Raw genomic sequence first — 27,689 nt, 5'->3', positions numbered from 1 at the left:
AAAAAAGCCAAAAGTTATCTGTGTTCTAGTTCTAGATGGAAAATAAAAGAATACTATAATGAATATCTATGTGTGAAAGACTGGTATTTTAGATTACTACCTCAGAATATAGTTTTAGAGTACAATTATTAGACAAAGAATACAATAATTTTTAAAGGTTTTATTTCATATATTTTCTTTTTTTGTAACTTAAAAAAATATATATTTATTTTATTGTTTTGGTCTTCAGGGTCGCACCTGTGGCACATGGAGATTCTCAGGCCAGCGGTCCATTCAGAGCTACAGCTGTCGGTCTATGCCACAGCCACAGCAACTCCACATCTGATCCTTGTCTGCGACCTATACCATAGCTCATGGCAATGCCGGATCCTCAACCCACTGGATTGAGGCCAGGGATTGAACATGCAACCTCATGGTTCCTAGTAGGATCTGTTTCCTCTATGCCATGATGGGGATTCCTTTATTTCATATATTTTCTTTTTTTTTTTTTTTTGGCTTTTTAGGGCTGCACCCTCGGCATATGGAGGTTCCCAGGCTAGAGATCTAATCAGAACTGTAGCTGCCAGTCTACACCACAGCCACAGCAATGCCAGATCCAAGCCGCATTTGCAACCTACACCACAGCTCATGGCAATGGCAGAACCTTAACCCACTGAGCGAGGCCAGGGATCGAACCCGCAACCTCATGGTTCCTAGTCGGATTCGTCTCCACCGCACCACAATGGGAACTCCTATTTCATGTATTTTCAAACTGTATCTAAAACCTACTCAATTCAAACTTTCCCCACTCATATATCAGAACGTCTTCTCTGCATTTTCTATGTTTCCCACAATAAACATGTTACTTTTACAATTACAGGAAAAGAACACTATCTTTACTTTTAAAAAACAAAACAAAACACTATCTTTAAAAAGTCAGCAACATGGGGAAATGAGTTTGATATGATTGTAAGGAAAATAAAAATGAATACAAAATTATCAAAATAGGAATTCCCATTGTGGTTCAGTGGGTTGAGAACCCAACTAGTATCCATGAGGATGTGGGTTCAATTGCTGGCCTCACTCAGTGGGTTAAGAATCCGGCAGTGCCACAAGCTGAGGTGTAGGTTGCGAATGTAGCTCAGATCTGGTATTGCTGTGGCTGTGGTGGCAGCTGCAGTTCTGACTCAATCTCTAGCCTGGGAACTTCAATATCCTACAGGTACAGTCCAAAAAAGTAAAAGAAAAATTCAGGAGTTCCCGTCGTGGCGCAGTGGTTAACGAATCTGACTAGGAACCATGAGGTTGCGGGTTCCATCCCTGCCCTTGATCAGTGGGTTAACGACCCGGCGTTGCTGTGAGCTGTGGTGGAGGTTGCAGACGCAGCTCGGATCCCGCGTTGCTGTGGCTCTGGCATAGGCTGGTGGCTACAGCTCCGATCTGACCCCTAGCCTGGGAACCTCCATATGCCGCGGGAGCGGCCCAAGAAATAGCAACAACAACAACAACAACAACAAAAAAGACAAAAAAAAGAAAAAAGAAAAAAGAAAAATTCAAAATACGTGATGGCTTTAATCATCTGAAAAAATATATATATATAAATATTGAGGTGTTTCCACAGTGGCAGAACGGAAACGAATCCAACTAGAACCATGAGGTTGCAAGTTTGATCCCTGGCCTCACTTAGTGGGTTATAGATCTGGCATTGCTGTGAGCTGTAGTGTAGGTCGCAGACACGGTTCAGATCTGGCATTGCTGTAGCTGTAGTGTATGCTGGCAGCTGTAGTTCCAGTTGGACCCCTGGCCCGGGAACTTCCGTGTGCTTCAGGTTCGGCCCTAAAAAGCACACACACACAAATTGAAATATTTACAGTTGTTTTCTCTTAGGCTATGAGATGGTAGATGTTTTATTTTTTTCTCTTGATGTTTTTTGTGTAGTTTCCACATGAGCATGTTTTCTTTTTTTTTGCTATTAAAAAGTATGGCCTTTTTAAAACAGGACATCTTTATAATATTTTAACATCCTCACATTCTTATCAATAATACATCAAGTTTATGTATATTAGAAATTATCCCCACTCCAACCCCCATGTCCTAGGTATTTAAAAATATCAGTATCAAAAGAAAATAAAAGGGGTCAGATAAATAGCCATGGGATAGTGTTATGGCTAATCCAACCGAGGTAATCATAAGCATCCAATGTAAATAGAAAGATGACAGACTAAAATCTGCATTGAACTTTTCCAAAGTTAAAATTTTTTAATTAAAAATAGAAATAATTTTTATTTATTTATTCATTTGCCTTTTGTCTTTTTAGGGCCATAACAGTGGTATATAGAAGTTCCCAGGCTAGGGGTCAAATCAGACCTACAGCTGCGGGCTTATACCACAGCCGCAGCAATACCAGATCCAAGCCATGTCTGCAACCTACACCCCAGCTTGTGGCAATGCCAGATCCTTAACCCACTGAGTGAGGCCAGGGATTGACCTGCGTCCTCATGGATCCTAGTCAGATTCATTTCCACTGCACCACAATGGGAACTCCAGAGTAATTTTTAAAAAATTTAAACTGTAATAGGTGTTTGGTTATAGTATTCTATTTAATTAAAAAGTTTTACAATAAACAAATAAATTAGAAATAAATACTCCACAAGCCTATATTTTATTTATCCTTATTACAGAAACTTAGCACAATGTTAACAGTTGGTAGGTGTTCATAAGTATTTAATGAATCAAAAAATGATATAAAATGCAAAACTGAATTAGTGGATTAGAAAAGTACAGAAAAAGACTTTGATACGAACAATTTAAAAAATAAATTTCCTGGAGTTCCCATCGTGGTGCGAATTCCACTAGGAACCATGAGGTTGCAGGTTTGATCCTTGGCCTTGCCTCGCTCAGTGGGTTACGGATCCAGTGTTGCTGTGAGCTATGCAGGTTGCAGACACAGCTTGAATCTGGCATTGCTGTGGCTGTGGCGTAGGCAGGCAGATATAGCTCCCATTAGACCCCTAGCCTGGGAACCTCCATATGTTGTGGATACAGGCCTAAAAAGCAAAAAAAAAAAAAAAAAAATCCTACAAATATAAGCCCTATACTGCACACATATAAATATTCTATGCAGGCTATATGGCTCCTCAGTACACTAAATGTAAATGATGTGATATATAAGCTATATATAAATCCTCTAAAAGGAAACCTTAAATTATACTGGGTCATAAACATCAGGAAAAATAATCAATTATCTGCCTCTCATGCTTCCTTCTAAACTCACAAAATTGAAATGTGTTAAATCATGGTATTTTTGAAACTAATTTTCAAAACTGAAATCTGAAAACATACTGCCATTCAGTTATTATACAAATTCCTACGTAACATGCAAGTAAATAATGTAAAAGAAGCGACAAACCTGCAAATTACCCCTTCCAATGAATCCTAGAAGCAACTGGATCTGAATCTGAGAGAGTTTCACCCAAACTGGACTTTCAGAATACCAAACTGACAGACTGTCGAAGAGCAGCATCATATCCTCTAAAAGCTAACATAAAAGAAAAATTGAGAAAATAAAAACATTCTATTTTTACTCTACTAATGAGTTTTTCCCAACAGTATCACAAATCATAATATTTCAAAACAAATTCCATGTCCAGTTGGTAAAAAATAAAAGAACTGTCCTACTAACAGCTAACAAAACTTGCGACTATTTATCACATCTTATCCATGTTTTTTGCATCTGATTAAATATTAAAGCTCTGAAAAAAGAATACAAAATATCTGTTTGAATAAAGTCTTTCACTCCCCCCAAAAAATTTCAAAGAGATATTACTGCACCTTCTCAGTCCACATGTTTGAATTAACTAGTCCCTCTGACTGCAGAAAGTCCTGTATAATCAGCATGAGTCGCAAAGCATTTTCAGCAGTTACTGGATTAATTTTTGCTTCTCTATTTTCTGTGACTGCCCATTCTAACATCTTCTGTAGCAAACTAAATATAAAACAAAGTCCTCTTAAAACCATTTTAAATTTATAAAAATAGCAAGTCATTAAAAAAAAAACAAAAACCAGCAACGACAAACCTAGTTATTTATTAACAGTAGTGTATTTTCAAAGATAATATCATGGGCAGGTATCATAAGATACTGTGGATGGAATTTAGTAACAATGAAGCAACTTTTTCATCTCTGGAGTATCTTTCTCCTTTTTTTTTTTTTTGGAGGGGGGTTGGGCATGGCATGCAAGGCTTGTTGTGGGATATCAGTTTCCAGACCACAGACTGAACCCAGGCTGCAGCAGTAAAAGTGCTGAATCCTCACCACTGGAGTATCCATCTTTAATATACCTAATACTAACAGGTAAAGTAAAAGTTAACCTGTTTAACTTGATGTTAAAAAGGCTATAAAAATAATTCACATGTTAGTCTCCATGAGATACTTAAAAGTTTCTTTAAACTGAAATTGGGAATGTTGGGGAAGAAAGCCTTATGCCTTACAGACAGTCCAGCCTGTAGAAAAACAAAAAATTAATTCTCTTCTAGTATGCTATTGTTACAGTGTTGTAACATATGCAGGGAACTCAAAGCTTTAGAGAAGTCATTTTCATGAAAACACTACTTCCTTCTTTTGCATGGAAACACCCAAATTTGGACCCGACTGTAGAATACAATACACCAAACGCTTAAATAAAGCAGAAAACAACTTAAGGAGTATATAATCATTTAAATTCAAAGTAGTGTAAGGTTTAAATCTCATTGCACTGGGGTTAGTTCTGGATTTCTCCCCGGATGCCACTAGCATGGCAACAGACATGAAAATGAGCCAAGCACAAAGTTTCTCCTTTTCTCTCTCTATACACACACTGAATACTGAATAAATGTTCGATAACTAATAGTATTTTAGATTCCTGCTCACTCCAAAAGAAGAGGGGACATCACCAACCGCATACTTACATTAGTTTTATTTCATCTGGAGGATGAAGTAGCTCACTGGATATTCCAGGTTTAGTCAGTGCCGAAAACACCTGTCCCCGTTCAATCCAAGTATCATCATCAGACTTTTCTAGTCCCTTGCACATTACATAATTCAAAATAGTTGTCAGTAATTGAAGAAGCTCCTCTTCACATCTCTATAAAAAAGGTTTTTTAAAAAAGATAAACTAATATGAAATTATTGGAGGGAGGGGTGTTAAAAGCACATAATGAGAACATCAGGTACACAGATTGTAATAATTTAACATAAAGTGTCTGGGTGAACCTGGAAGTAACTAGAAAGACCCCAGACATGCCAGATGAATAAGACGCTGGTTTTGCTCTCAAGATAGGCACAATTTGGTTACTTCTAGATTTATAGTATCTTAGATCATGAGATTTAGAATATGAATAAAATATGAAATTGCTAACAATTACACATTTCTAAGGTTAGACATCTAAAAATAAAAATCACATTTGGACAAGTAAGAAATTTTACCTCTTGGCTTTCAAGTAAAGTGAAGTCATCACTAAAGCCCGTATCATTTGTGATGCTGCTTTCTTTGTTGGACTGCACAGAAAATGATTTGGCGGACTCTATTGGGGATGGCGTGCTAGGCAGGCTGTCTGGCATTTGACTTCCACTATCACTTAGTTCATAGGAATCAATGCCACTGAGATCTAAACTCAAATGTGAAGGGTTACTGTGCCAGAACTCTTCTTGATTCTCTGATTTGAAGGACAATTCCCCCACAGAGCTATCTTCTTGAAATAATGGTGTGTTAGAGTCTAGAGAGTGTCTATCCTCCAAACTCCACTGATCTGAGGACACATGAGCTGAGGCAAAAGAGCTGATTTTTTCCTCATCTGTCTTTTCATCAAAGCTCCTCCTGATATCTTCAGTTGCTGTATTTTTATCACTGTCTTTCATTAAAATGGTCCTGATGTGCTTATGAGGAATATTTCCATTTTCGAAATTTGCTTTTAAAAAAAGCCTAACTAAAGTGTCTTGCCAGCCCACTTGTTGAGATATTTGATGTGCTGCATCTGGCTGAGACTGTAAGGTCTGTAAAATCTGCAAAGAGATTAAGAATACAAGATATGTCAAAAAGTATATAGTACTTTATATCAAAAACAGTTTCTTTTTGGAGTTCCTTGTGGCACAGTGGGTGAAGGGTCTGGCATCATCACTGTTGTGGTTCGGGTCGCTGCTGTGACACAGGTTCCATCTCTGGCCCGGGAACTTCCGCATGCCACTGGTGCAGCCAAACCAAAAGGTTTCTTTTCAGTTACTTTAACGACAAAGTAATGTAATAGGACACTTTGGAAGGATACACTTTCAAAATATTAGGTCCTTAACTGGATTGGAAACTACTTGGAGGACAGACATTGTGTTTTTAACTAATCTGCATATTATTCATTGTAGATATACAGTAGGGATCTACTTGAATATTTGATGAAAGATAAAAAAGGAAAAACAATAAAATGAGCTTCCACATGTCAACACACTCATGTTATTAATTTGTTCAGAGAAGATATATAAATAGAATTGAGGTACATGGAAAATGTAGTAAAGTTACATCCTCTTAACTAAATACTTTCCATGAGTCTACTACATTTGTTTAGCAAATACCGAATGTCTATTAGGTGCCAGGCACAGTTCTGGCACTACAGTTAGGGCAACACAACACTCTGATAGAATCTAGGTACCCTAAGAATAAGTTTTTTTCTATCTCATTTTCCCTCCAGGCAAAGTTAACAGTTGCTTTAGCAAGAAACATTTTTTTTTCATTAACTCTATATCATACAAACAAAACAAAAACTGAGCTTTACTTCCAGAAAACTATTTCCATTATGATGGATTATATTATACATTCATTTAATACCATTTTAGTAGCTCCATACTACAAAAACCAATGCAATGCAGACTTTCTCTATTGTACCTTCTCCAGAGGATAACCTTTCAGTCAGTCTTCATTACGGCTATATGGAATTGAAGAGAGTATTTAGGGATCTGATCCCCCCTCCCTTTATTTTTATGGTCACACCCACAGCACCTGGAAGTTCCTGCACCAGGGACTGAATCTGAGCTGCAGCTGCATCAACACCAGATCCTTTAACCTACTGTGCTAGCCAAGGATCAAACCTGCACCTCTGCAGGGAGCCAAGCTGCTGTAGTTGGATTCCTAACCCGCTGCACCACAGCAGTAACTCCTGAAGGTGTGTTTTTTCTTTTTTCTTTCTTTCTTTTTTTTGCTGTGCCCATGGCATGCACAAGTCCCTGGACTCAGGGTTAGAACTGGAGCCACAGAAGTGACAACATGGGATCCATAAAACTAGGACACCAGGAAACTTTCTGAAGGTGCTTAACAAAGAAATGTTCTCCTATTTTATATATATATATTTTTTTTTTTCTTTTCTTTTTCTTTTTTTCACTCTTTTTTAGGGCAGCACCTGCGGCATGTGGAAGTTACCAGGCTAAGGGTCGAATCACAGCTGCAGCTGCAGGCCTATGCAGCAGCCACAGCAACACGGATCCAAGCTGCATCTGTGACCTACACAGCAGCTCATGGCAATGCCAGATCCTTAAGCCACTGAGTGAGGCCAGGGACTAGCCCACATCCTCATGGATACTAGTCATGTTGGGAACTCCTGTCTGGTAATATATTTCTGACTCTGGAAAGGACATAATTCCAGGAGCCCATGTATGGCTAAGAACAAATTTATACCCTGATTTCTTATGATGAATGAGGCTAATTCACCTCAAAAAGGGAAACTATTTATAAAACTATATCATGTAAGAGATATAAAATATATATCTGGTGCAAAATACTCGATCTAAAAGCTATTCAGTTAACGATGCTGCTGTGTTACACGTCTATCTTTAAAGTTTACTAACCTTTCTGCAGATGACCACTCTGACATTTACACATGCTCTGTGAGAGATATATACCACAGACAACAGATCTTTGAAATTAATAGCAGGATCTATGACAGGAAAAAAGACAGTTAAAATTAAATACTAAACATAACCAGAGAAGAACTGTGGTAATAGTTATATACTACAATAATGGCTTCATTTTAATTTTCTACTGTAAACAACACATACCTTTTATTTTTTCCCCAGTTTTATTAAGACATAATTGACATCAAACATTGTTTAAGACATAAAACATGATGACTTGATACATGTATATACAGGGAAATGATTATACAATAAGTTAGTTAACACATATTACCTCACATAGTTACTGTATTTCTTTTTGTGTTGAGGACATCTGCTCTCTCAGTAACTTTCAAGTATACAATACAACATGATTAATGATAGTCCTCATGCTATATTAAATCCCTAGGACCTACTTATAACTGGAAGCTTGTACGCTTTGTACCTTCACCTACGTCCCCCACTGCCCCAACTCTGGCAACTCCCAATCTACTCTGTTTCTGTATTTTTGTATTTTTGTATTTTTTTTTGGCTGCACCCATAGCATGCGAAAGTTCCTGAGCCAGGGATCAAACCTGCACCATAGCAGTGACCTGAGCCACTGAAGTGACAATACTAGATCCTTAATCCAGTGAGCCACACACCAACTCTCAGAATTTTTTTTTTTTATTTATTTCACATGTAAGTGAGACCATACAGTATTTGTCCTTCTCTGCCTGATTTATTTCACTTAGCAGAATGCCCTCTAGGTTTTTCCATAATGTTGCAAATGGCAGGATTTCCTTCTTTTTATGGCTAATATTCCATACACACACACAAACATATGCCACATTTTTGTAATCCATTCATCATTGATGGACACTTAGGTTGTTTCCATGTTTTGGTTATTGTGAATGATGGTGCAATAACCAAGGCAGCATTTTGAGATACAATTTTTTTTTTGTCTTTTTGCTATTTCTTGGGCCACTCTGGTGGCATATGGAGGTTCCCAGGCTAGGGGTCGAATCGGAGCTGTAGCCACTGGCCTACGCCAGAGCCATAGCAACGTGGGATCCGAGCCGCATCTGCAACCTACACCACAGCTCATGGCAACGCCGGATCGTCAACCCACTGAGCAAGGGCAGGGGTAGAACTCGCAACCTCATGGTTCCTAGTCGGATTCGTTAACCACTGTGCCATGACGGGAACTCCATTGAGATACAATTTTATTTCATTTCATTTGGATATATATACCCAAAAAAGGGATTGCTGAATTAATATGGTAGTTTTATTTTTACTTTTCTGAGAAACCTCTGTACAGTTTGCTATAGTGGCTGTACCAGTTTACATTCCCATCAACAGCACATAAGGATTCCCTTTTTTTCCACATCCTCAGTAGCACTTATTATCTCCTGTCTCTTTGGTAACAGCCATCCTAATAGGTAGGAGGTGATACCTCACTGTGTTGTTTAATTTTCATTTCTCTGATAATTAGGATGCTGAGCACATTTTCATGTACCTGTTGGCCATTAGTATGTATTCTTTGGGAAAATGTCTATTTAGATCTTTTGCTCAGATTTTAACTGGATTTTTTACTATTAAATTGTATGATTTCCTTATATATTTTGAATACTAACCCTTATTAGATTTGATTCGTAAACATTTTTTCCTATTTCCTAGATTGACTTTTCATTTTGTTGATGGTTCATTTTGCTGTGAACAAGTTTTTTAGTTTGATTTAGTCCCACAGTTTATTTTGACTTTTGCTGTTTATGTTTTTGGTGTCATATCCAAAAAAAATCATTACTAAGACCAATGTCAAGAAGCTTGGATCACATATTTTCTTCTAGTAGTTTTACAGCTCAGTTATTACATTTAAATCTTTACTCCATTTGAATTAATTTTTATGGGTGACATAAGGTAGAGATCCATTTTCATTCTTTTGCAACTAGGTATCTAGTTTTCCCAACAACATTTACTGAAGAGACTATCTTTCCCCATTGAGTATTCTTGGACTTTGCATCAAATATCAGCTGACTGTATATTCATAGTTTTATTTCTGGGCTCTTGATTCTCTCCCATTTGTTTATGTATCTATTTTTATGCACACTGCAGCAAACTGTTTTCATTACTATAGTGTCATGCAGTCTGAAATCAGGAAGTGTGATTTCGCCAGTTTTCTTCTTTCTCAAAGAAAGAACTGTGGGTAATAGTTATAAAAATGCTGAAATAGCTGTTTAATTTTAAGTAAGACTAATAGATATCTTCAAATTTTACAAAGACAATAGGCTTAGAATGTCTGATGTCTTCCTGAATAAACTCTAAATAACTGTTCTGCAGCTCCAATTTGCCACTTAGCCTGGGAACTTCCATATGCTGAACTTGCAGCCCCCATGAATTAAATAAATAAATACTCAAGGAAAGCCCTGCTGAGTCAGGTGACAGTTAATTTTAAAAAGCAATCTGGGAGTTCCCATCATGGCTCAGCAGAAACAAATCTGACTCGTATCTATGAGGATACAGGTTCAATCCCTGGCCTCGCTGAGTGGGTTAAGGATCCGGCATTGCAGTGAGCTGTGGTGTAGGTCATAGATGTGGCTTGGATCTGGTGTTGCTGTGGCTGTGGCAAAGGACAGTGGCTATAGCTTTGATTTGACCCCTCGCATGGGAACTTCCATATACCATGGGTGATGCGGCCCTAAAAAGACAAAAAAAAAAAAAAAGAAGAAGGAGGAAAAGAAAAGGCAAAAGCAATCTGAAGGAGGAGGGGAGAAAAAACCTTAGGGAAAAAAATGAGAGCCATCAAATAGAATTATACTACTATGAAGAAAATTTCTCAAATGCATTATTTTTAGCCATAGTCATACCTGTATTTATGATTTGATTGGTGAGGCTTTTAATGAGAGAAGTATTAACAGGTGCTTCATTAAGAAGGAGCCCCAATCCTGAGTAGCCAACTTCTCTGAGTCGGATACGTTGTTTACTTCGTTCATAAACATTTGTGCATTTCAACATCTGTTCCATAACCTGGCCACAACAGTAATACATTCATTGCAATACAGAAAACTAAATGACAGACTTCCCTAATTTTTTTAATTGAAAAGTCAAAGTGGGTGACTTTAGCCAAAGCTAAAAGTTCGGAATATTCTGGGCAGCTTAATAAAATATGTTCAACATCCTTTGACACGCTATTAATTGCTCGGCTTTGGTTTATCTATAAAATGAGGATGATGATAATAATATCCACTTTATAAAGTTGTTGCAAAGGACTACATAAACTAATATATGAAAAGGGTTTAGTGCCTGGCAAAGAGTGGGTGCTAAATAAGGTTGGCCACACAGACCCACCATAAGTCAAAAGGGGGAATGAGAGGCTTTACATGGAAGATGTTATAACAAAGTGAATTTTTCCACTGAAATTACTGATCAGATTATAATATAATCAGTTTTTAAATACAAAAACATGAAACATATACATTAAAACAAAATGAGCCATTTAAAAATAGATAGAAGTAAAAAAATAAATAAAATTAGATAGAAGTAGATATGAAAAAAGAATTTACATTCATAGAATAGATATGTTCCACACAAATTCATATACCCACAAATGCCCCAAAATATAAGATGTTTAAGAAATGCTTGTACCTTAAAAATGATTTCTCTTAATCTGTCAGAGTACTTCTGATTTAAGAGCAAGGCATAAAGTATGTCAGCATTTCCTGGTTCAAACAGCAGTAAGAAAAGCTGACCTCTAGTTGGGCTGGTATGTAGGAGACTGAAGAGTATGTCCAAAATTCCAATAAGCTTTTAAAATTAAGCAACACAAAACAAACGACCACAGTCATATATGGAAGCAAAATTAGAGTCATAAACCACAAAGTTATTTAACTAAATCCCATATTCCCTAATGTTCCATCTTAACTAGATTATCTGATGTCTTCTGAACCAGCCCTGCCTTTTCCCTCCATTATGCTTCTGGCTTAGTCCATTCCCTTTTGTATATCTTCTCACTACCCATATTCACTCGCTGAACCACTCCTATCTTGCTTTGACCAAATGAAAAGCCATCTCTTCCATAAAGCTTTTCCTGGTCTCCTCAACATGTAACACTCTCCTATGAAAATCTCAAAGGACTTTATATTTCTCTTATAGATTTTATCATACTTTCTTTTGTTTCATAATTATTTATAAACCTCTCTTATCTACCCTTGCCACAATTAGGCTAAAAGGAAAAGGAAAAAAAAGTAAAAGTAATTCATTCATCATTATATATCTACAATATCTAATATTCTAAGTATATGTATAGCAAGTTTTCATAAATAATTCTTTGATTACCAAGAAAATATCAATGGCAATGAATCATAGGTGACAATACAGCTATCATGAAATAGTATGGTTACTCACTACTCTAAATAATAATAAGCTTTTTTTTTTTCCTTTTTTCTTTTCAGGGCCTCACCGGTGGCATATAGAAGTTCCCAGGCCAGGGTCTGAACCTGAGTCACAGCAGTAGCAATGCTGGATCTTTGGAACTTTCTAGCTCAGAAGTAACGAACCCAACCAGTATTCATGAGGACACAGGTTCAATCCCTGGCCCTGCACAGTGGGTTAAGGATCTGGAGCTGCTGTGAGCTGCGGTACAGGTCACAGAGGCAGCTTGGATTTGGCTGGCAGCTACAGATCCAATTTGACCCCTAGCCTGGGAACTTCCATGTGCTATGGGTGTGGCCATAAAGAGCAAAAAAAAAAAACCAAACCCAAAAAACCCAAAACAAAAAACAATGCTGGATCCTTAACTGCTAGGCTACCGGGGAATTCCAAGAGCTACTGTCTTAAAGGGTAGTTCTATGGTATAAATGAATAGTGTATATAAAAGTATTTAAAATAGAAATACACTTATAATCTATTTTTGGAACAAAATTTCTAGGAACTTATGCTGTGTTAAAATTCCTGTTAAAAACCTACCCAATAACTTTGATGATAGTTAAATATACATCATGTGGCCTATGAAAAAGGCTTCAGAATTGCCAGAGCAAATATTTCCACATACTACTTTCTAGCTAGTTAAAATATTTTATTACAATGCCATTAATTTTATTAAACTTTCAGTTAGGAGATACAATTTACTTTTTTAACTGCACAGTATTATATGTGACACTGTAAGCATTCTCTTAAAATATGTTTTATATAAGTTTAAAAAAAGATGATACAGCAACTTAATTGTTAAAAAGAAATAACAGATTTATCAAGAGTATGGCACCTGTTCTTCTTCACTGATAGCAGCAATGTAACCCACAATACTTTGTATCTCTTCATGAGTTCCACCTTTGCACAGAAAATATTTAATCAGTCCATACAAAGAAGTCCTTATTGTTCGAATATCATCTAGAGACAGCTCATTATATTTACAATCACTCCTGAAAGAGAAAGTAACAAAGCAAGAATTGAAATTAAAAATTTTTACATATAAAAGAATTCATAGTTTAAAAGATGATGTTTCCATGTAAGTATTATAATTCATGGTATCTTTAACTTCTTTTTCTTTATAAGGAAAACCTTTTAAAGGTAAGAGATGCAAAGACAAAGACATAAGCTATTAGAACAGCTTATATTTATGTAATACTATATGGCAGACACAGTTCTATGTGCTTTACACATTATTAATATAATCCTTAAAGCAAATGTAGGAAGTCATACGGTTCTATTATCTCCGGTCACAAAGCAGAAAACTTTAACACAGAAAAGTTGAGTTAAGTTGTCTACAGCTGAACAATTAATGAAACATAATAGTCAAACCCAATGTATGTGGTCCATTGTTCATCATTTTAACCCCCACAAATCCTGGCTCTCCAAAGTTAAAGGTATTAGAATTGCTGGAAAATAAACAATCTAGATGTACCACTCCAATTAAGTAAAAAGACAAAAAACAATATCAAACTGAGCAGTAAGGACATCATACCCATAATAAATCCTAAGTGTATCTAGGAGAAACTGCACGCCATACTTCTTTCGGAAAACTCTCCTGCTATCTTTGATGATGGTGGAAAGATACTGTATGTGACCTACAATACAAAGTTCATTCACATTATATACCTAAAATAAAGTCATGTAAGTAGTCATAAAGTTCTAAAACAACTATGAAATTTTATCCAACAGTCTGCTCTCACCAATTCGAAAGGGAAAATCTCCACGGTTCCAAATACGGAAGTCAAAGAGTAAATACTGATACATTTGTTGCAGAAGCTGCATATTTTTCTCTAGTGACACCTGTTCAATGAGTAACTGAATTGCCATCAATACATTAACATCCATCAAGGTGCTTGGCACCTGAAATCCAAACAGAATAGGGTTCTGTAAAGCTCAGTTTAAATAACTTCTTTAAGCTATAATTTGAAATTATTCAGAACATCTAATATAAAAATCTGAGAAAATATAAATTTGAACATTAATTTTTCTGATATAACTCTAGAACATACTTTCTTAATGTCATATTCCTAAAACAGTCTTTAAATGATCAAATATCCCAAATATCAAAGTTAACACACAAGTTCCTGTATATCAAAGATTATACACTATATGTAAGATAATTCTTACATAAGGTAATTCAATAGAACTTTTAAAAAGCCTCCTGTGAAATAAATTATATCCACTAATATAACTTAGGCTATAATAGTGTAATTTTAAAATACATATTGATTGGAAAGAAAAAACCCTCAAGACTAACTGGTAATTATAATCATCAGCCATATCTACATAATGTTAGGCTAGCTTACCTTCTGAAGTAAGGCACCAAGAACGGCAACTCCATGGGAGTGAATAAGATTGTCCTGATTGATAGGATGTCTTTGAATAAAGTGTTTCACAATCAAGATAAATGTTGCAATTAAATTTCTCTCTAGTCTTGACTCTGTGGAGTTGTGAACATATCATTAATTGCCATAATTATGCTAATAATTTTTATATCACACGTTCTATATTAGAATGCACATTAACACACAAGAAATCTGGTTCAGGAATTTACATCCAAAGGTAATTTGTAAAAAACAAATATCAGAGAAAGCAGTAATTGCATATTATATACTTATATGCAGATGTAAATATTTTTTCTACTATAAATTTAACAATTTAACAGATTTCTACTAAGAATACAAACTAAGGATAGTCAAGCATATAACCAACATCTTAAGTTTTTTGACCAAAGTATCACGAACTTTCTGAACTACATTAGTAAAAATTAGGCATGGCCTTCTTCAGCTACAAATGGTTCATCTTCTTAATATATATATATATATATATATATTTTTTTTAATTTTCCCACTGTACAGCAAGGGGGTCAGGTTATCCTTACATGTATACATTACAATTACATTTTTCCCCCAGCCTTTAATATATTTTTAATAGATTAAAACTTTAATCTATGTATCCATTAATTTTCAAATTTCTCAATGACTATTCTGTGTTAATTCAGTTTAATACCTGATGCCTTTGTGGAGGTCAATACCACCCAATCTCCTTCTACAGGTGTTATCAATTCAGAAACTGTGCTTTCGCGCGGTCCTTCAGGAATCTGTCCTTCACCAAAGTGGCTGATTTGTTCCATTAGAGGAAAGAGTACATTTAATCCACCTATACAGTTTATGATGTCCTGAAAAAGAAAATTATTTTACTTTTTTTTTTGATAGGCAAGAAATAGATTTATTAAGATAGGACGCTTGTGAGAGATGCAAGCGGGCAGGCACGGAAGCTGCTGAAAATTATTTTTTAATCTTCAAAAACATGGGCATGAGTTCCCACTGTGGCACAACAGGACTTCAGTGTCTTGGGAGTTCTGGGACACAGGTTCGATCCCTGGTGTTGCCACAGCTATGGCTCAGATCTGATCCCTGGCCTGGGAAATCCATATGCCGCAGGGAGGCCAAAAAAATTGATTAATTAAAAAACAAATTAAAAAAATAAAAATGGGCAAAAGACTTGAGTAGATATTTTTTAAAAACATAGGCAAATTTATCACGTAATATCCACACAGCATGTATGAGGTTACAATTTGCTAAACCTTTAGGTAATGTGTAGAATAGCCAAAGCTAAAGGAACCCTTGTATGGGCATATGCTTTAAAGGGCAGCCTCAAGAGAGGTAAGGCCAGGCTATTTTTAATGTCCCTTTGTTTTCAAAAGTTTAGGAATTCCAAACATAGGCAATCCAAACATGATCCCATAAGCAGATTTCATAACAACTATCTTTTAAGGAAATCTTATATTTTAGAAATAATAATCTGACTTTCACATTAGCCTAAATAATCTTTAATAGTTTAATAACAGTCAACAATGTTATGTTGTATCTCATGCCAAGCACTGAGGGAAAAAAAGCAGTGGTCCTTCTTTTGAAATTCTTAGCGACTGCTGGAGAATCAAGCAAGCACTATACACATAAGCGAAATAATAATAAGTGCTACAGGTAACCCATGACAAGAGCAGTTAACTCTGTCTTGGAAAATAAGCAAAGGTTTTTAGATAGAAGCAGACATTACATCTGGCTGAGACACAAATATGAGGCACATGAAAAAGGCAGGCAAGATACACTGGCTAGAGGGAGCAGTGGGAAGAGAAAAAATTACCCAACTTTAACCTCAGAGAGGAAAGATCTGAGTTTGTTTAAAGCTGATGGACAGACTATAGACAGGGAGAAGTATATGACACAGGAAAAAAGGGATATTCAATGAAGTCTCTGAGAAGGTTAAGAGGGGCTGAAATCTGCCGCATATTTTTAGGGATTTAATACCTTAAAAGTGGAGCAATTAATGACTTTTATTTTCTCCATTACAGTTGGTTAAGTGGAGCAATTAACAAGGACAGCGTATTTTTCTTACGAAAACTGATAAGCTCATGGCATAGCTTAAAAAGGTAACTAAGTTTCAAACTCATCAAATAGTCATTGAACTATTTGTTTATCCTTCAAACTATATTTTGCCTGTAAACATTTTAAACAAGGCTTATTATTCAGATCAATCTGGTGGTGCTCAAAAGACAAATGTTTTTAAAGGATCAGTAAACATGAATAATATGTTGCCTGTCATTCATCATTAACTTACCTTAATGTCCCAGTTTACTACTTTGTTTCCTGTTAATCTTCCATGCAAACAATTAGTAGATAAATCAAGACAGATTGAATTTTTGCAGGCCTAAAAATTAAAGAAAAATATGGCAAACAGCTATGCACAATGAAAACAAAACATTACTTTAACTACAGATGGAATATTTCACCATGATTTTAAAAGCTATACAGTATAGTTAATGATAAGAAGTCTACAATAGGAAGTTTGATATTACTATTTTCTGATTGTCTCTAAAAGAATCAGGGATTAGATTCTAAAGCACTCACTCAAATGCAGGTCACTGCTGCTTGTCAGCTGACAGATAAGCATCAACTTATTTACCAATAACTTATAACCAAGAACTTATTTATCAATCACATAGTTTAAAAATCAATATATGCAAATAGAGTGACTTGTTAAAAAAATTCGGTATTTTAGTTCCATTAGTACAGAAAATTCTATCACAATAAAAAAATCAAACCACAGGCATAAGCCACTATTTTCTCTTATATTACTGATAATTTTAGTTACATACAAATTATATGCTTTGTCTCTAACTCCAGAAATTGTTAAAAGTTATTAGTTAACTCCCATAGAGATTTACAAAGCAGGGAACGTCACATTTAACCTGTGGATTTGCAAGTAATGAATCATTGTTGATTCTAATCCCTGGTCCAAAAGAAAATAAAGAAATCTACAAATTTTAGCACAAATGATGTGGTTGCTGCTTTCCTCTTATAGGAACTGAGAAAATTTGTCTTAATATATATAAATACTCAATATAAACTATACCAGTCTATGAGACAGAATTGTCTTTCTCCTGTTATTTCCTTAGTTTGGGTACTGTGTAAATATGACCTGTCTGAACACAGTAGTCCCTCATGGTATGACTGCCTCCAAACTCCTCTCTCTCCAATCCAACGTTGACTCTATAGCTCAAGACCTTTTCCGGTTTGTTTTTGTTTTTGCCATGCTTGCAGCATGTAGAAGTTCCCAGACCAAGGATCGAACCTGCGCCACAGCAGAGACCTGAGCCACTGCAGCAACAATGCTGGATCCTTAACTCACCACGCCACAAGAGAACTCCCAGACCTTTTTCTGATATTACTCTTCTGATATAAAATCCTACCCACTGCCTACAATTTAACCTGGTGTAAGGGGTTTGCTATGATCTGGCCTCCACTTGGCCCTCTAACCTAATTTCTGGTCAACTTCTCCTGCTTAGTGACCTGTATACCCAAATATAAGTAGAATCCAGTTTTACAGTCCATGCCTTTGTAGGTGGTGCTCATTGTACATCTCTCCCTCCACCCTGCCTTTTAAAAGACAAATCAAACCATCTTTTCTATGATATTCTATCCTCCTAAAACTAACCACTCTTCCTTTGTACTCACATTACATTTTGTATATAATTCCAACCCCAAAATACTATATAGTAGTTATGAATATGCATTAAGTAGGCTGACCCTTCACTAGAATTATGAAGCTAGGCAAGTTACGTAACTTTCCTTAGCCTCAGACAACTAGAGTTTAGCAAAGATACAGAGAATAACATATATATCTCAGAGATTTTGTGAAGATTAAGTGAAACAATATGTGTGAAACATTTAGCATAGTGTTTAATATATTGCAAACACCCAATAAATGGTAGCTAAAAGGAAAAATGCTTATATTATATTGCACTTATTTTTTACACATTTATATCACTTTAGATTGAAAGCTTCTTAAAGCCAAAAATTTTAACTTATTCATCTTTATATCCTAAAAGTTCAGACAATTCTTGTCACAGAGAAGCTACTCAAAAATTTTTAAAGAAATGGATGGTTAAAACCTACAAACGTACAAAGATGGAAACCTACTGACTGCCAAAAAGTCTATAGAGCAGAGTTACCCAAACTAGCATTTGTTAAATGAGATGAAAAACAAAATGTGTTCTTTTTCAAATAACTGGTTAAAAAAAAAAAGTAGGATAAAACAAAAGTAAATTAGTTTCTTTATAAGTAGGATTTTTCAAGTGGATCATCTATCTCCAAGAATATACACAATGCAACATTGTCTCAACCTTATTTAACCACAGAATCCTTTTATCATGATATGTTACCATTTTTAAGAGATACTCCTGCAATAAATTTTTATTATATATATTTGTCTTATTGGGTTTCTTGAGGAAAAATAATAGCTATTTTTAATATTACAGGATTTTTACTTCCAATGTAAAAATTTAACCTTAATGTTATTAAGATCAAAGTTACTTTGAAAAAAGGATATGCCAAAAAGACCCAATTAGTCATCACATGTCTAGACATGTCACCGATTAGTGAAAATAAGTCCATTTATTTCCTATTTACTTATAATGAATAGTTGTAATGAATATAAGATACAGTTTCTGCCAAGAAATAATACACCAGGATGAGATTTTTTAAAAGGCTAAATAAATAATTTTGGGGAAAACTGGGAATATGTGAACATGGGTCATAAAGGACATGAATTATTGCTCATTTTCTCGGGTAGGTTAATGATCATGTTAAAAAGTGTAGATATACGGAGTTCCCATCGTCGTGGCGCAGTGGTTAACGAATCTGACTAGGAACCATGAGGTTGCAGGTTCGATCCCCGGCCATGCTCAGTGGGTTAAGGATCCAGCGTTGCCGTGGGCTGTGGTGTGGGTCACAGATGCAGCTCGGATCCCTCATTGCCGCAGCTCTGGCGTAGGCTGGTGGCTACAGTTCCGATTCGACCCCTAGCCTGGGAACCTCCATATGCTGCAGGAGCGGCCCTAGAAATGGCAAAAAAGACAGAAAAAAAAAAGTATAGACATAAAATGTATTGATAGCTATGTCAACCTGCTTACAGAAATGATGTGATATAGACAGATGAAGACCAATGTTAATACTTGGTGAATTTAGGTGAAGAGTATATACGATTTTACTTTACTGTTCTTTCAACTTCTCTCTAGGTTTGAAATTAATCAAAATAAAAAGTTGAGAGGAAATACCAACTGATAAGTAAATTTTATTAGGTTTATTTTTAGTAAACAAATAAGCATTCAAAGTAATAAATTATAACCATGAACTAACTGGCTAATCTAGGGAGAAAAATTCTATGATTATAATCTCACACAACAAAAGCATCTTCTGGGTCAAAGTAACATTAAATATAATGAAGGCAATTAATATTCTTGTTTAAGCTTGGGAGTTCTCTTGTGGCACAGTGGGCTAAGGGACCAGCATTGTCTTTGCAGTGGCTTGGGTCACTGCTGAGGTGTGGGTTTGATCCCTGGTCTAGGAACTTCTGCTGCTGTGGGCGTGGCCAAAAAAACCCATTGTTTTCTACGCCACTTCTTTTTCTTCATCCCGTTTTACCTTTCATCTCTCCCTACACCCTTGCTGACCTCAATTTCTTTCACTCAAGACCCTTCTTGAAGGAAAAAGAACTGGGCATGTTATGTATATAAGTAGTATCTTTTTTATCCTTCTGAAATATATTTTTTTATTTCTTGCTACTATCACATTTGAAAAATAAACAATGTTGAGCACAATTTTGTTTCATCTCTCTTTCCAAAAAAGTAGAATACATTTAAACAGTTTCACTTACTGCAGCTGATTCATGAGTACAAATTTGCACTACAAACATTTCCCTTCATACTACTGACATAATAATAACATCTGAACCCTAGTTGAGAACTGCACCTTAATTTTTAACTGCTTCTTATCTTCCTTTGAAAATTAAAAAAATTTCATGGTAATTCAAGCCCCTTTTTTTCAATTACCCACTGAAAAGGAATAAAAATGGAATTTTGGTTCACAGCAGTTACAGAGTCAGATGAACAGTCCATGCATTTACTCTGACCTTTGCAGTGTAGTGAAGAAGGACGTTAGCAGGCAGGTCGGCCATGTCAGACTCTTGAAATTTCCAAGGGCTTAAACAGTTTGGACCTGAAAATTATTTATACACATATACACACATATATCACTGAATATATATGGCCTCCCCAGTTCTGTGTAATCAAAAAAAATTTTAATTAAGCTGTTTCAAGCTTCTCACATTAACAGTTGAATACACTAGCCAAAATGTACTTTATTTTTATATCACCTCCAATTCATAAACACCAAGAAAAGTTGGAGGGGGTAGATCAATCTCTACTACAAAAAGGAATTTTATTTAGCGTTAAGAAATGAATATAGGAGTTCCTGTCATGGCACAGTGGTTTAACGAATCTGACTAGGAACCATGAGGTTGCGGGTTCGGTCCCTGCCCTTGCTCAGTGGGTTAACGATCCAATGTTGCCATGAGCTGTGGTGTAGGTTGCAGACGTGGCTCGGATCCCACGTTACTGTGGCTCTGGTGTAGGCCGGTGGCTACAGCTCCGATTCAACCCCTAGCCTGGGAACCTCCATGTGCCACGAGAGCAGCCCAAGAAATGGCAAAAAGACAAAAAAAAAGTGAATATAAAATATAACAAAGTTTACATATTAATTTATGTAATGTAAGCCAATTGAATCAATAATGTGAATAGCTATCACAGAAATGGAATAGCAAATAAGTAGGAAAAAATTATTAACTACTAAAATAAGCAAAGAAGAGTTCCTGTTGTGGTGCAGTGGAAACAAATCTGACTAGGAACCGTGAGGTTGCAGGTTCCATCCCTGGCCTCGCTCAGTTAAGGATATGGCATTGCCATTAGCTGTGGTGTAGGTCATAAACGGGGCTTGGATCTGGTATTGCTGCGGCTGTGGCCGTGGCATAGGCCAGCAGCTATAGCTCTGATTTGACCCCTAGCCTGGGAACCTCCATATGGCTCGAGCTGCGGCCCTAAAAAGCAAAAATAAATAAATAAATAAGCAAAGAAATACAAATTAAAATAAAGTTCCATTTTACATCAAAAAATTGGAGGAAGCAGTGCTGACCATCCCATCTTAATAAGGCTGTGATGAGCCTGGTATACTTATGTGTTACTGGTAGGTACTGTCAATTAGTATATCGCTTATGGAAATGGATTAATATGTATGGAGAGCCATGAAAATATTTATACACTTTGAATATTTATCCTGGGAATTTATCATACACAAATTCATCAATAGCCAAAAAAAAAAAACTGGGTAAAATAGTTCATCATATTTAATATCTGAAGTTTATATCACTATTAAAAATTATAAATAACCTAAGTCAATCACACATTATGAATCCAATGAAATATTATGTAGCCATTAAAAATTACTATGGATACTATATAACAAATAATTATTATTTATAAGAGTAGAATTTTAAATAGGAAAAATTGTAAGAACAAAGGCCAAATTATATAGTTATAAAGGCTACACCAAATGATTTATTATTAACTTGGAATTTGTCTAGATTAAAGATCAACTGTGAATACTTTGGTGAGTTTTAAAGTAATGACAATGTTCTAATATAATCTTTGAAAGTCTAGAGATATACGTCCTACAAGAAAAAATTAAAATTAAAAAATAAATAAATAAACTGTGAAAGTCTGGACAAAGACATTCATTTCAAAACTCCATGTAATCTAAAATTAGACATTATGACCAATACTAAGCTAATTTGTAGAGTTAATGTACATAACCACTTAGAGACTTAATTCTTGAACATTCCACTAAAATATAATTTTGAAAATAATTATGATCCAACAACACACCAGCGTTTATCTTTAAAATCAGAGCCAAAAGTAAAAGTCAAAACAAAAACAGCTGGTAATTTATCCAAGGACTCCTAATTCTAACGCTGTCATGAAATTTTAAGATACATTAATATATATAAATTATAAAAATGACAAGTTTTGAGTAAGACTGCTATGATTTTAGAATCAGGCAGTTGTGTGATTTCTTACGAAAACAGGCTTATATTTGTTTCATCAATGCATTAAAATTATCAAGAGTATCAGCACTATTATAGATTGAATTGTGCACCCTCCTCCCAAAATTCCTGTGTTGAAGCTCTTACATCCAATGTGACTGTGTTTGGAGATAGGGCCTGTAAGAGGTAATTAAGGCTAAATGACATAAGAGCCAGGCCCTAATTCACTTTATAAGAGGAGGAAAAGAAAGCAGATATCTCTCTCTCTACACACACAGAGGATATACTCCATGTGAGGATACAGCAAGAAGGCAGCCATCTACAAGCCAGGAATAGAGGCTTCACTAGAAACCAAACCAGATAGGAACTTGAGCTAAATTCTGGCTTCCAAAACTGTAGAAAATGTTTAAGCCATTGAGTCTGTGGTGTTGTGTTATGGTGGTCCTAATAGACTAACACAGGTAGAATTACAGTGATACCTAAAATATTTCTGAAAGGTTTGCTTTATTTATGCCTTATATCAAAACAGTATACTGTACTATAATTAATTATAATGTACAATATACTTGAAAGTTGTTGAGAGTAAATCTTTTTTTGTTGTTTTTTGTTTTGTCTTTTTGCCTTTTCTAGGGCTGCTCCTGCAGCATATGGAGGTTCCCAGGCTAAGGGTCTAATCGGAGCTGTAGCTGCTGGCCTATGGCAGAGCCACAGCAACGCGGGATCCGAGCAGTGTCTGCGACCTACACCACAGCTCACGGCAACACTGGATCCTTAACCCACTGAGCAAGGCCAGGGATTGAACCCGCAACCTCATGGTTCCTAGTTGGATTCGCTAACCACTGCGCCACGACGGGAACTCCTCCAAGAGTAAATCTTAAATGTTATCAACATACATTACAAAATGGTAATTACAGGTGTGGACAGAAGTTTAAACTAACTTTATTATGGAAATCATTTTGCAATGTAACCATGTATCATATAAGCACATTGCACACCTTAAGCTTATGTATGCTAATGTCAATATCCCAATAAAGCCAAGGAGAGTAAGAGTATGGTACGTGGTGGGCTGCTTCTTCTCTTTCAGCTCAATTAAAACGAACACTGTTGACACTTGAACATGGGTTTGAGCTGTATAGGTCCACTCATACACAGATTTTTTTCAATAGTGAATACTACAGTGCTACAATCTGCAAATGCAGAACCACACATACAAAGAACTGCAAATATATGGAGGACCACCTATTAGTTATGTGTGGATTTCTGACTGCATGAAGAGTTGGCACCCTTAATCCTCAAATTCTTCAATGGCCAAGAATACATTCCTCAGAATATATACAGGCACAGAAAAAACTAGGTTTAAGTAAACAGTATGATGGTACATGCTCACCTGCTAGGTATAACGCCTTCACCTGAGGAGGCTGAAGTGCTTCAGAGAAGATGATAACAGACCCTAGCTGACCCTCCAGAGATGTGGGACAGCCCCATTCACTGTCTTGGGTTCCAGCTGATATCAATTTGGTAATCAATTTTGACTTTTCAATTGTTCCTCCCCAGGAGGCTGATGACAAAATTCCACCAAATGAGGTCCGATGAGGAGTAATGGGAGAAGAAAAAGGTGGGTCTGGGATTTGAGATGGTGGAGGAGTGGTGGTTCTTTGCCCAGCTGAACCAATGCAGCAAGAAATAAAAGGCTAAAAATTAAGAAACAAACAAACATAAAAAAACTACACATTTTAATTAAATGTCTATCCTATTTAAATGAAACAGTACATAAAATTAAGCAATATACTGAAAAACAAACCATAAGTTTTATTTTTAATGAAATAAAATAATGTGGGCACATGTGTATACATATAAGACAATATTTCAGACCTGCTGGATTTGGATGCACTATTTTAATTCACTTTATACCCTTTTGTAAATTTTGTATTTTTAATGAGTGTATTTTTTTAAGATTTTTAAAAAGTTTACTATATTCTAAAATAGAGAAAGCAGGAGTTCCCCTCATGGTTCAGCAGAAATAGATCTGACTAGCATCCATGAGGATGCAGGTTCAATTCCCTGGCCTCGATCAGTGGGTTAAGGATTCGCGTCACCATGAGCTGTGGTGTAGGTCACAGATGCAGCTTGGATGTGGTGTTACTGTGGCTGTGGCGTAGGCCAGCAGCTACAGCTCTGATTCGACCCCTAGCCTGGGAACTACATAGACCATGACTGCGGCCCTAAAAAGAGAAAAAAAAAAAGGAAAAAAAATTAAAAATAAAATAAAGCCACTTTTCTCCTTTGAAATTTATAAACATAGATTTACACTTCAGTATAATAATGCTAATTACAGGTTATCCTGAAGTGATCACAGAGATAAACAGCAACAAGAAATTACTGGAATCCTAGAAGGACTTGGGAAATAATTAGTCCATTCCATTATCTTCAGAAAAAGCCCTTTCAGGAGTTCCCGTCGTGACTCAGTGGTTAGCGAATCCGACTAGGAACCATGAGGTTGCGGGTTCGGTCCCTGCCCTTGCTCAGTGGGTTAACGATCCAATGTTGCCATGAGCTGTGGTGTAGGTTGCAGACGCGGCTCGGATCCCGCGTTGCTGTGGCTCTGGCGCAGGCCGGTGGCTACAGCTCCGATTCAACCCCTAGCCTGGGAACCTCCATATGCCGCGGAGCGGCCCAAGAAATAGCAACAACAACAACAACAACAACAACAACAAAAAAATCCAAAAATTCTGAAAGAACTTTTTACACTAATGTTCTTTAAGAATCACCTCAGTAAATAAGTTCTATTTTATACCTAACTACAATGTAGCGATTTAAGGTTTCTACATTATTGTTTCAAATTGAATGAAAAATTCAATGATGGAAAAAAGTCCACCGTTAACAGTCTCTTTCATACACTTGGATAGCTTTAATAAATGACCCTTTGCCCTGTTTTTGTTCTATTCAATTTCCTTGGCTTTCCTGTTATGAATCTTTTTTTTCAAAGCCTTTAATTATATTTGCTTCTTCCTTGAGCTGTTTTTCTTTATGTTTTATCTGACTTCATCTAATGATGACAGGCTAACAGAATTAAATATTAACAACAGACTGTAGTATGTAGAAAACAAAATTTATAGGAACATACTTTGAAGAAACAAAACCTTATACGTTAAAGTGAAAATTTTTCAAGAGTTCTCAATCTACTGGTCCCATAAAGAGTAGGTTAGATATGCTTACTTCATTCATGGCAGGAAATCTAAGAGGGGCATAGACCTTCTGCTGTCCATTGTCATAGATATAGACAAGGCTCTGACCAAAGGGCCTTTTCCCAGGCATGTGAACAATGGTTATGTTGTGCTGGTAAAGTAAAATATATATTTTAAAAGGTAAGAATTACATTAAGGTTATGGAATGACAAATGTTTCACAGTATTACTATATAAGTAGTTTGTATGAACAGTAGAACAATAAGTTTAAGCATACTAAATGCTGATCAAAATGATGTTCTTAAATAACATTTTTATAGCACTGTAAAAGCACTTCTAACTATCCAGAAAATCTACACACAGTTGTAACATAGTATTTTTTCTGCATTTTCCACGTCTATGCATATTCTTTAGGATCAAATTTTCTGAGAAGCATTTTATTTTTTAAGAAAAGCCACAGAAATGCACTGTTATTAACAATTTCTGTTCTCATTTTAAATTGAAATTTAAGTATCAAATTTGACTCTAGAAAACTTGAAAGAAATCATATTATTTCACTTCAATTTTTAGTAGAAAAATGATAACTGCTAAATTGACAATTATGATGTTAAATGGTATTAACTTCATAGGCAAACTTCAACATGAATGGAACTTTGACTTATTAAAATCAGTTGACTCTCAAAAGGCTGATAACACATCTGATGTACACGTACCAAATATGTGTTTTTTAACAAAAAGAACAGAGGTTAAATGGGATGCCTTAAAACCTTACCCAGAGGGAATCACAGAAACTGTGGTCAGGAAGCATAACTGTTGCATATTCTCTTTTCGTGCACACTGCCACAACCAACGTACCTGAATGGGTAATAAAAGCTTCAAAACCCATGCCACTTCCTGTGAAAAAGCTAACAAAAAAATATATCATCAGAACTTTTGAAGTTAGTTGTACAGTTTTATTATCACTGGAACACACAAAACTATAACTTCAACATGAGTATCTTCATCCGACACACGGTGGCGTACATTCTATTGACACACAACATCAACACAAAGATGATCTTCAAATCTTTTTTGGGAGTTCCCACTGTGGTGCAGTAGATTAAAGATCTGCTGTTGTCTCTGCAGCAGCCTGAGTTCACTCCCCGGCCTTGAGCAATGGGAAAAGAATCTGGTGTTGCTACAGCTGTGGTGTAGGTCCCAGCTGCAGCTCAGATTCAGTCCCTGGCCCAAGAACTTCCATATGCCTTGGGAGTGGCCAAAGAAAAAATCTTTTCTGGGCATAAAAGTTTTAATAAGTTATAAATGGTAGCCTTACAAGCAGAATGCCATTAGTAAACAATGTCAAAACTATAAACTTTCAAATATTCAAAATTCTTCCAAATAAGACTTAGAAAGCATGAATAAAAGTCTTAAAAAACCACAAGTGATATTAAAAATTATAATTACTGAAGAAACTAAGTTTGTATACACATAGGTTTCCTGCTCCGTCATATAAATATATAGTAGCATCATCAATAGAACAGAGAAATCACCATCCATTTTCAACTTTACTATTCCTTTTTTCTCCACTCTTACAATAAATAATTTTGAGAAGGAACTTTGTTTCCAAATTAGCTTCAGAACCTAACTAGGAAAATATCTGAGATACACAATTATTATTATGAAATCAACAAGTACTTTTTAACTGTATACACCCTAAGGAGGAGATGCTTCAGACAAACTGCTGTACATTTAAA

General features: G+C 35.9%; 1 protein-coding gene across 4 annotated transcripts in view; it reads right to left on the bottom strand.

Annotated features, from left to right (window-relative positions):
- Positions 1 to 27,689, bottom strand: part of NBEAL1 (neurobeachin like 1) — a 163,509-nt gene that overhangs the window by 64,082 nt on the left and 71,738 nt on the right. For all 4 annotated transcript variants that reach the window (XM_047773278.1, XM_047773280.1, XM_047773277.1 and 1 more), the window contains 17 exons: positions 26,726 to 26,858; positions 25,986 to 26,105; positions 24,157 to 24,460; positions 20,805 to 20,890; positions 16,953 to 17,042; positions 15,342 to 15,510; positions 14,639 to 14,772; positions 14,033 to 14,192; positions 13,825 to 13,927; positions 13,126 to 13,282; positions 11,511 to 11,669; positions 10,733 to 10,892; positions 7,842 to 7,930; positions 5,442 to 6,017; positions 4,925 to 5,100; positions 3,811 to 3,964; positions 3,389 to 3,517 (listed from right to left, as the gene is read on the bottom strand). In XM_047773278.1, coding sequence (XP_047629234.1) covers positions 3,389 to 3,517; positions 3,811 to 3,964; positions 4,925 to 5,100; positions 5,442 to 6,017; positions 7,842 to 7,930; positions 10,733 to 10,892; positions 11,511 to 11,669; positions 13,126 to 13,282; positions 13,825 to 13,927; positions 14,033 to 14,192; positions 14,639 to 14,772; positions 15,342 to 15,510; positions 16,953 to 17,042; positions 20,805 to 20,890; positions 24,157 to 24,460; positions 25,986 to 26,105; positions 26,726 to 26,858 — 2,899 coding nt within the window. The remainder of the gene's footprint in view (positions 1 to 3,388; positions 3,518 to 3,810; positions 3,965 to 4,924; positions 5,101 to 5,441; positions 6,018 to 7,841; positions 7,931 to 10,732; positions 10,893 to 11,510; positions 11,670 to 13,125; positions 13,283 to 13,824; positions 13,928 to 14,032; positions 14,193 to 14,638; positions 14,773 to 15,341; positions 15,511 to 16,952; positions 17,043 to 20,804; positions 20,891 to 24,156; positions 24,461 to 25,985; positions 26,106 to 26,725; positions 26,859 to 27,689) is intronic.

This window comes from Phacochoerus africanus, chromosome 3, assembly GCF_016906955.1.
Source record: "Phacochoerus africanus isolate WHEZ1 chromosome 3, ROS_Pafr_v1, whole genome shotgun sequence".
NCBI lineage: Eukaryota > Metazoa > Chordata > Mammalia > Artiodactyla > Suidae > Phacochoerus > Phacochoerus africanus.
This window is presented reverse-complemented; position numbering and strand designations above follow the sequence as displayed.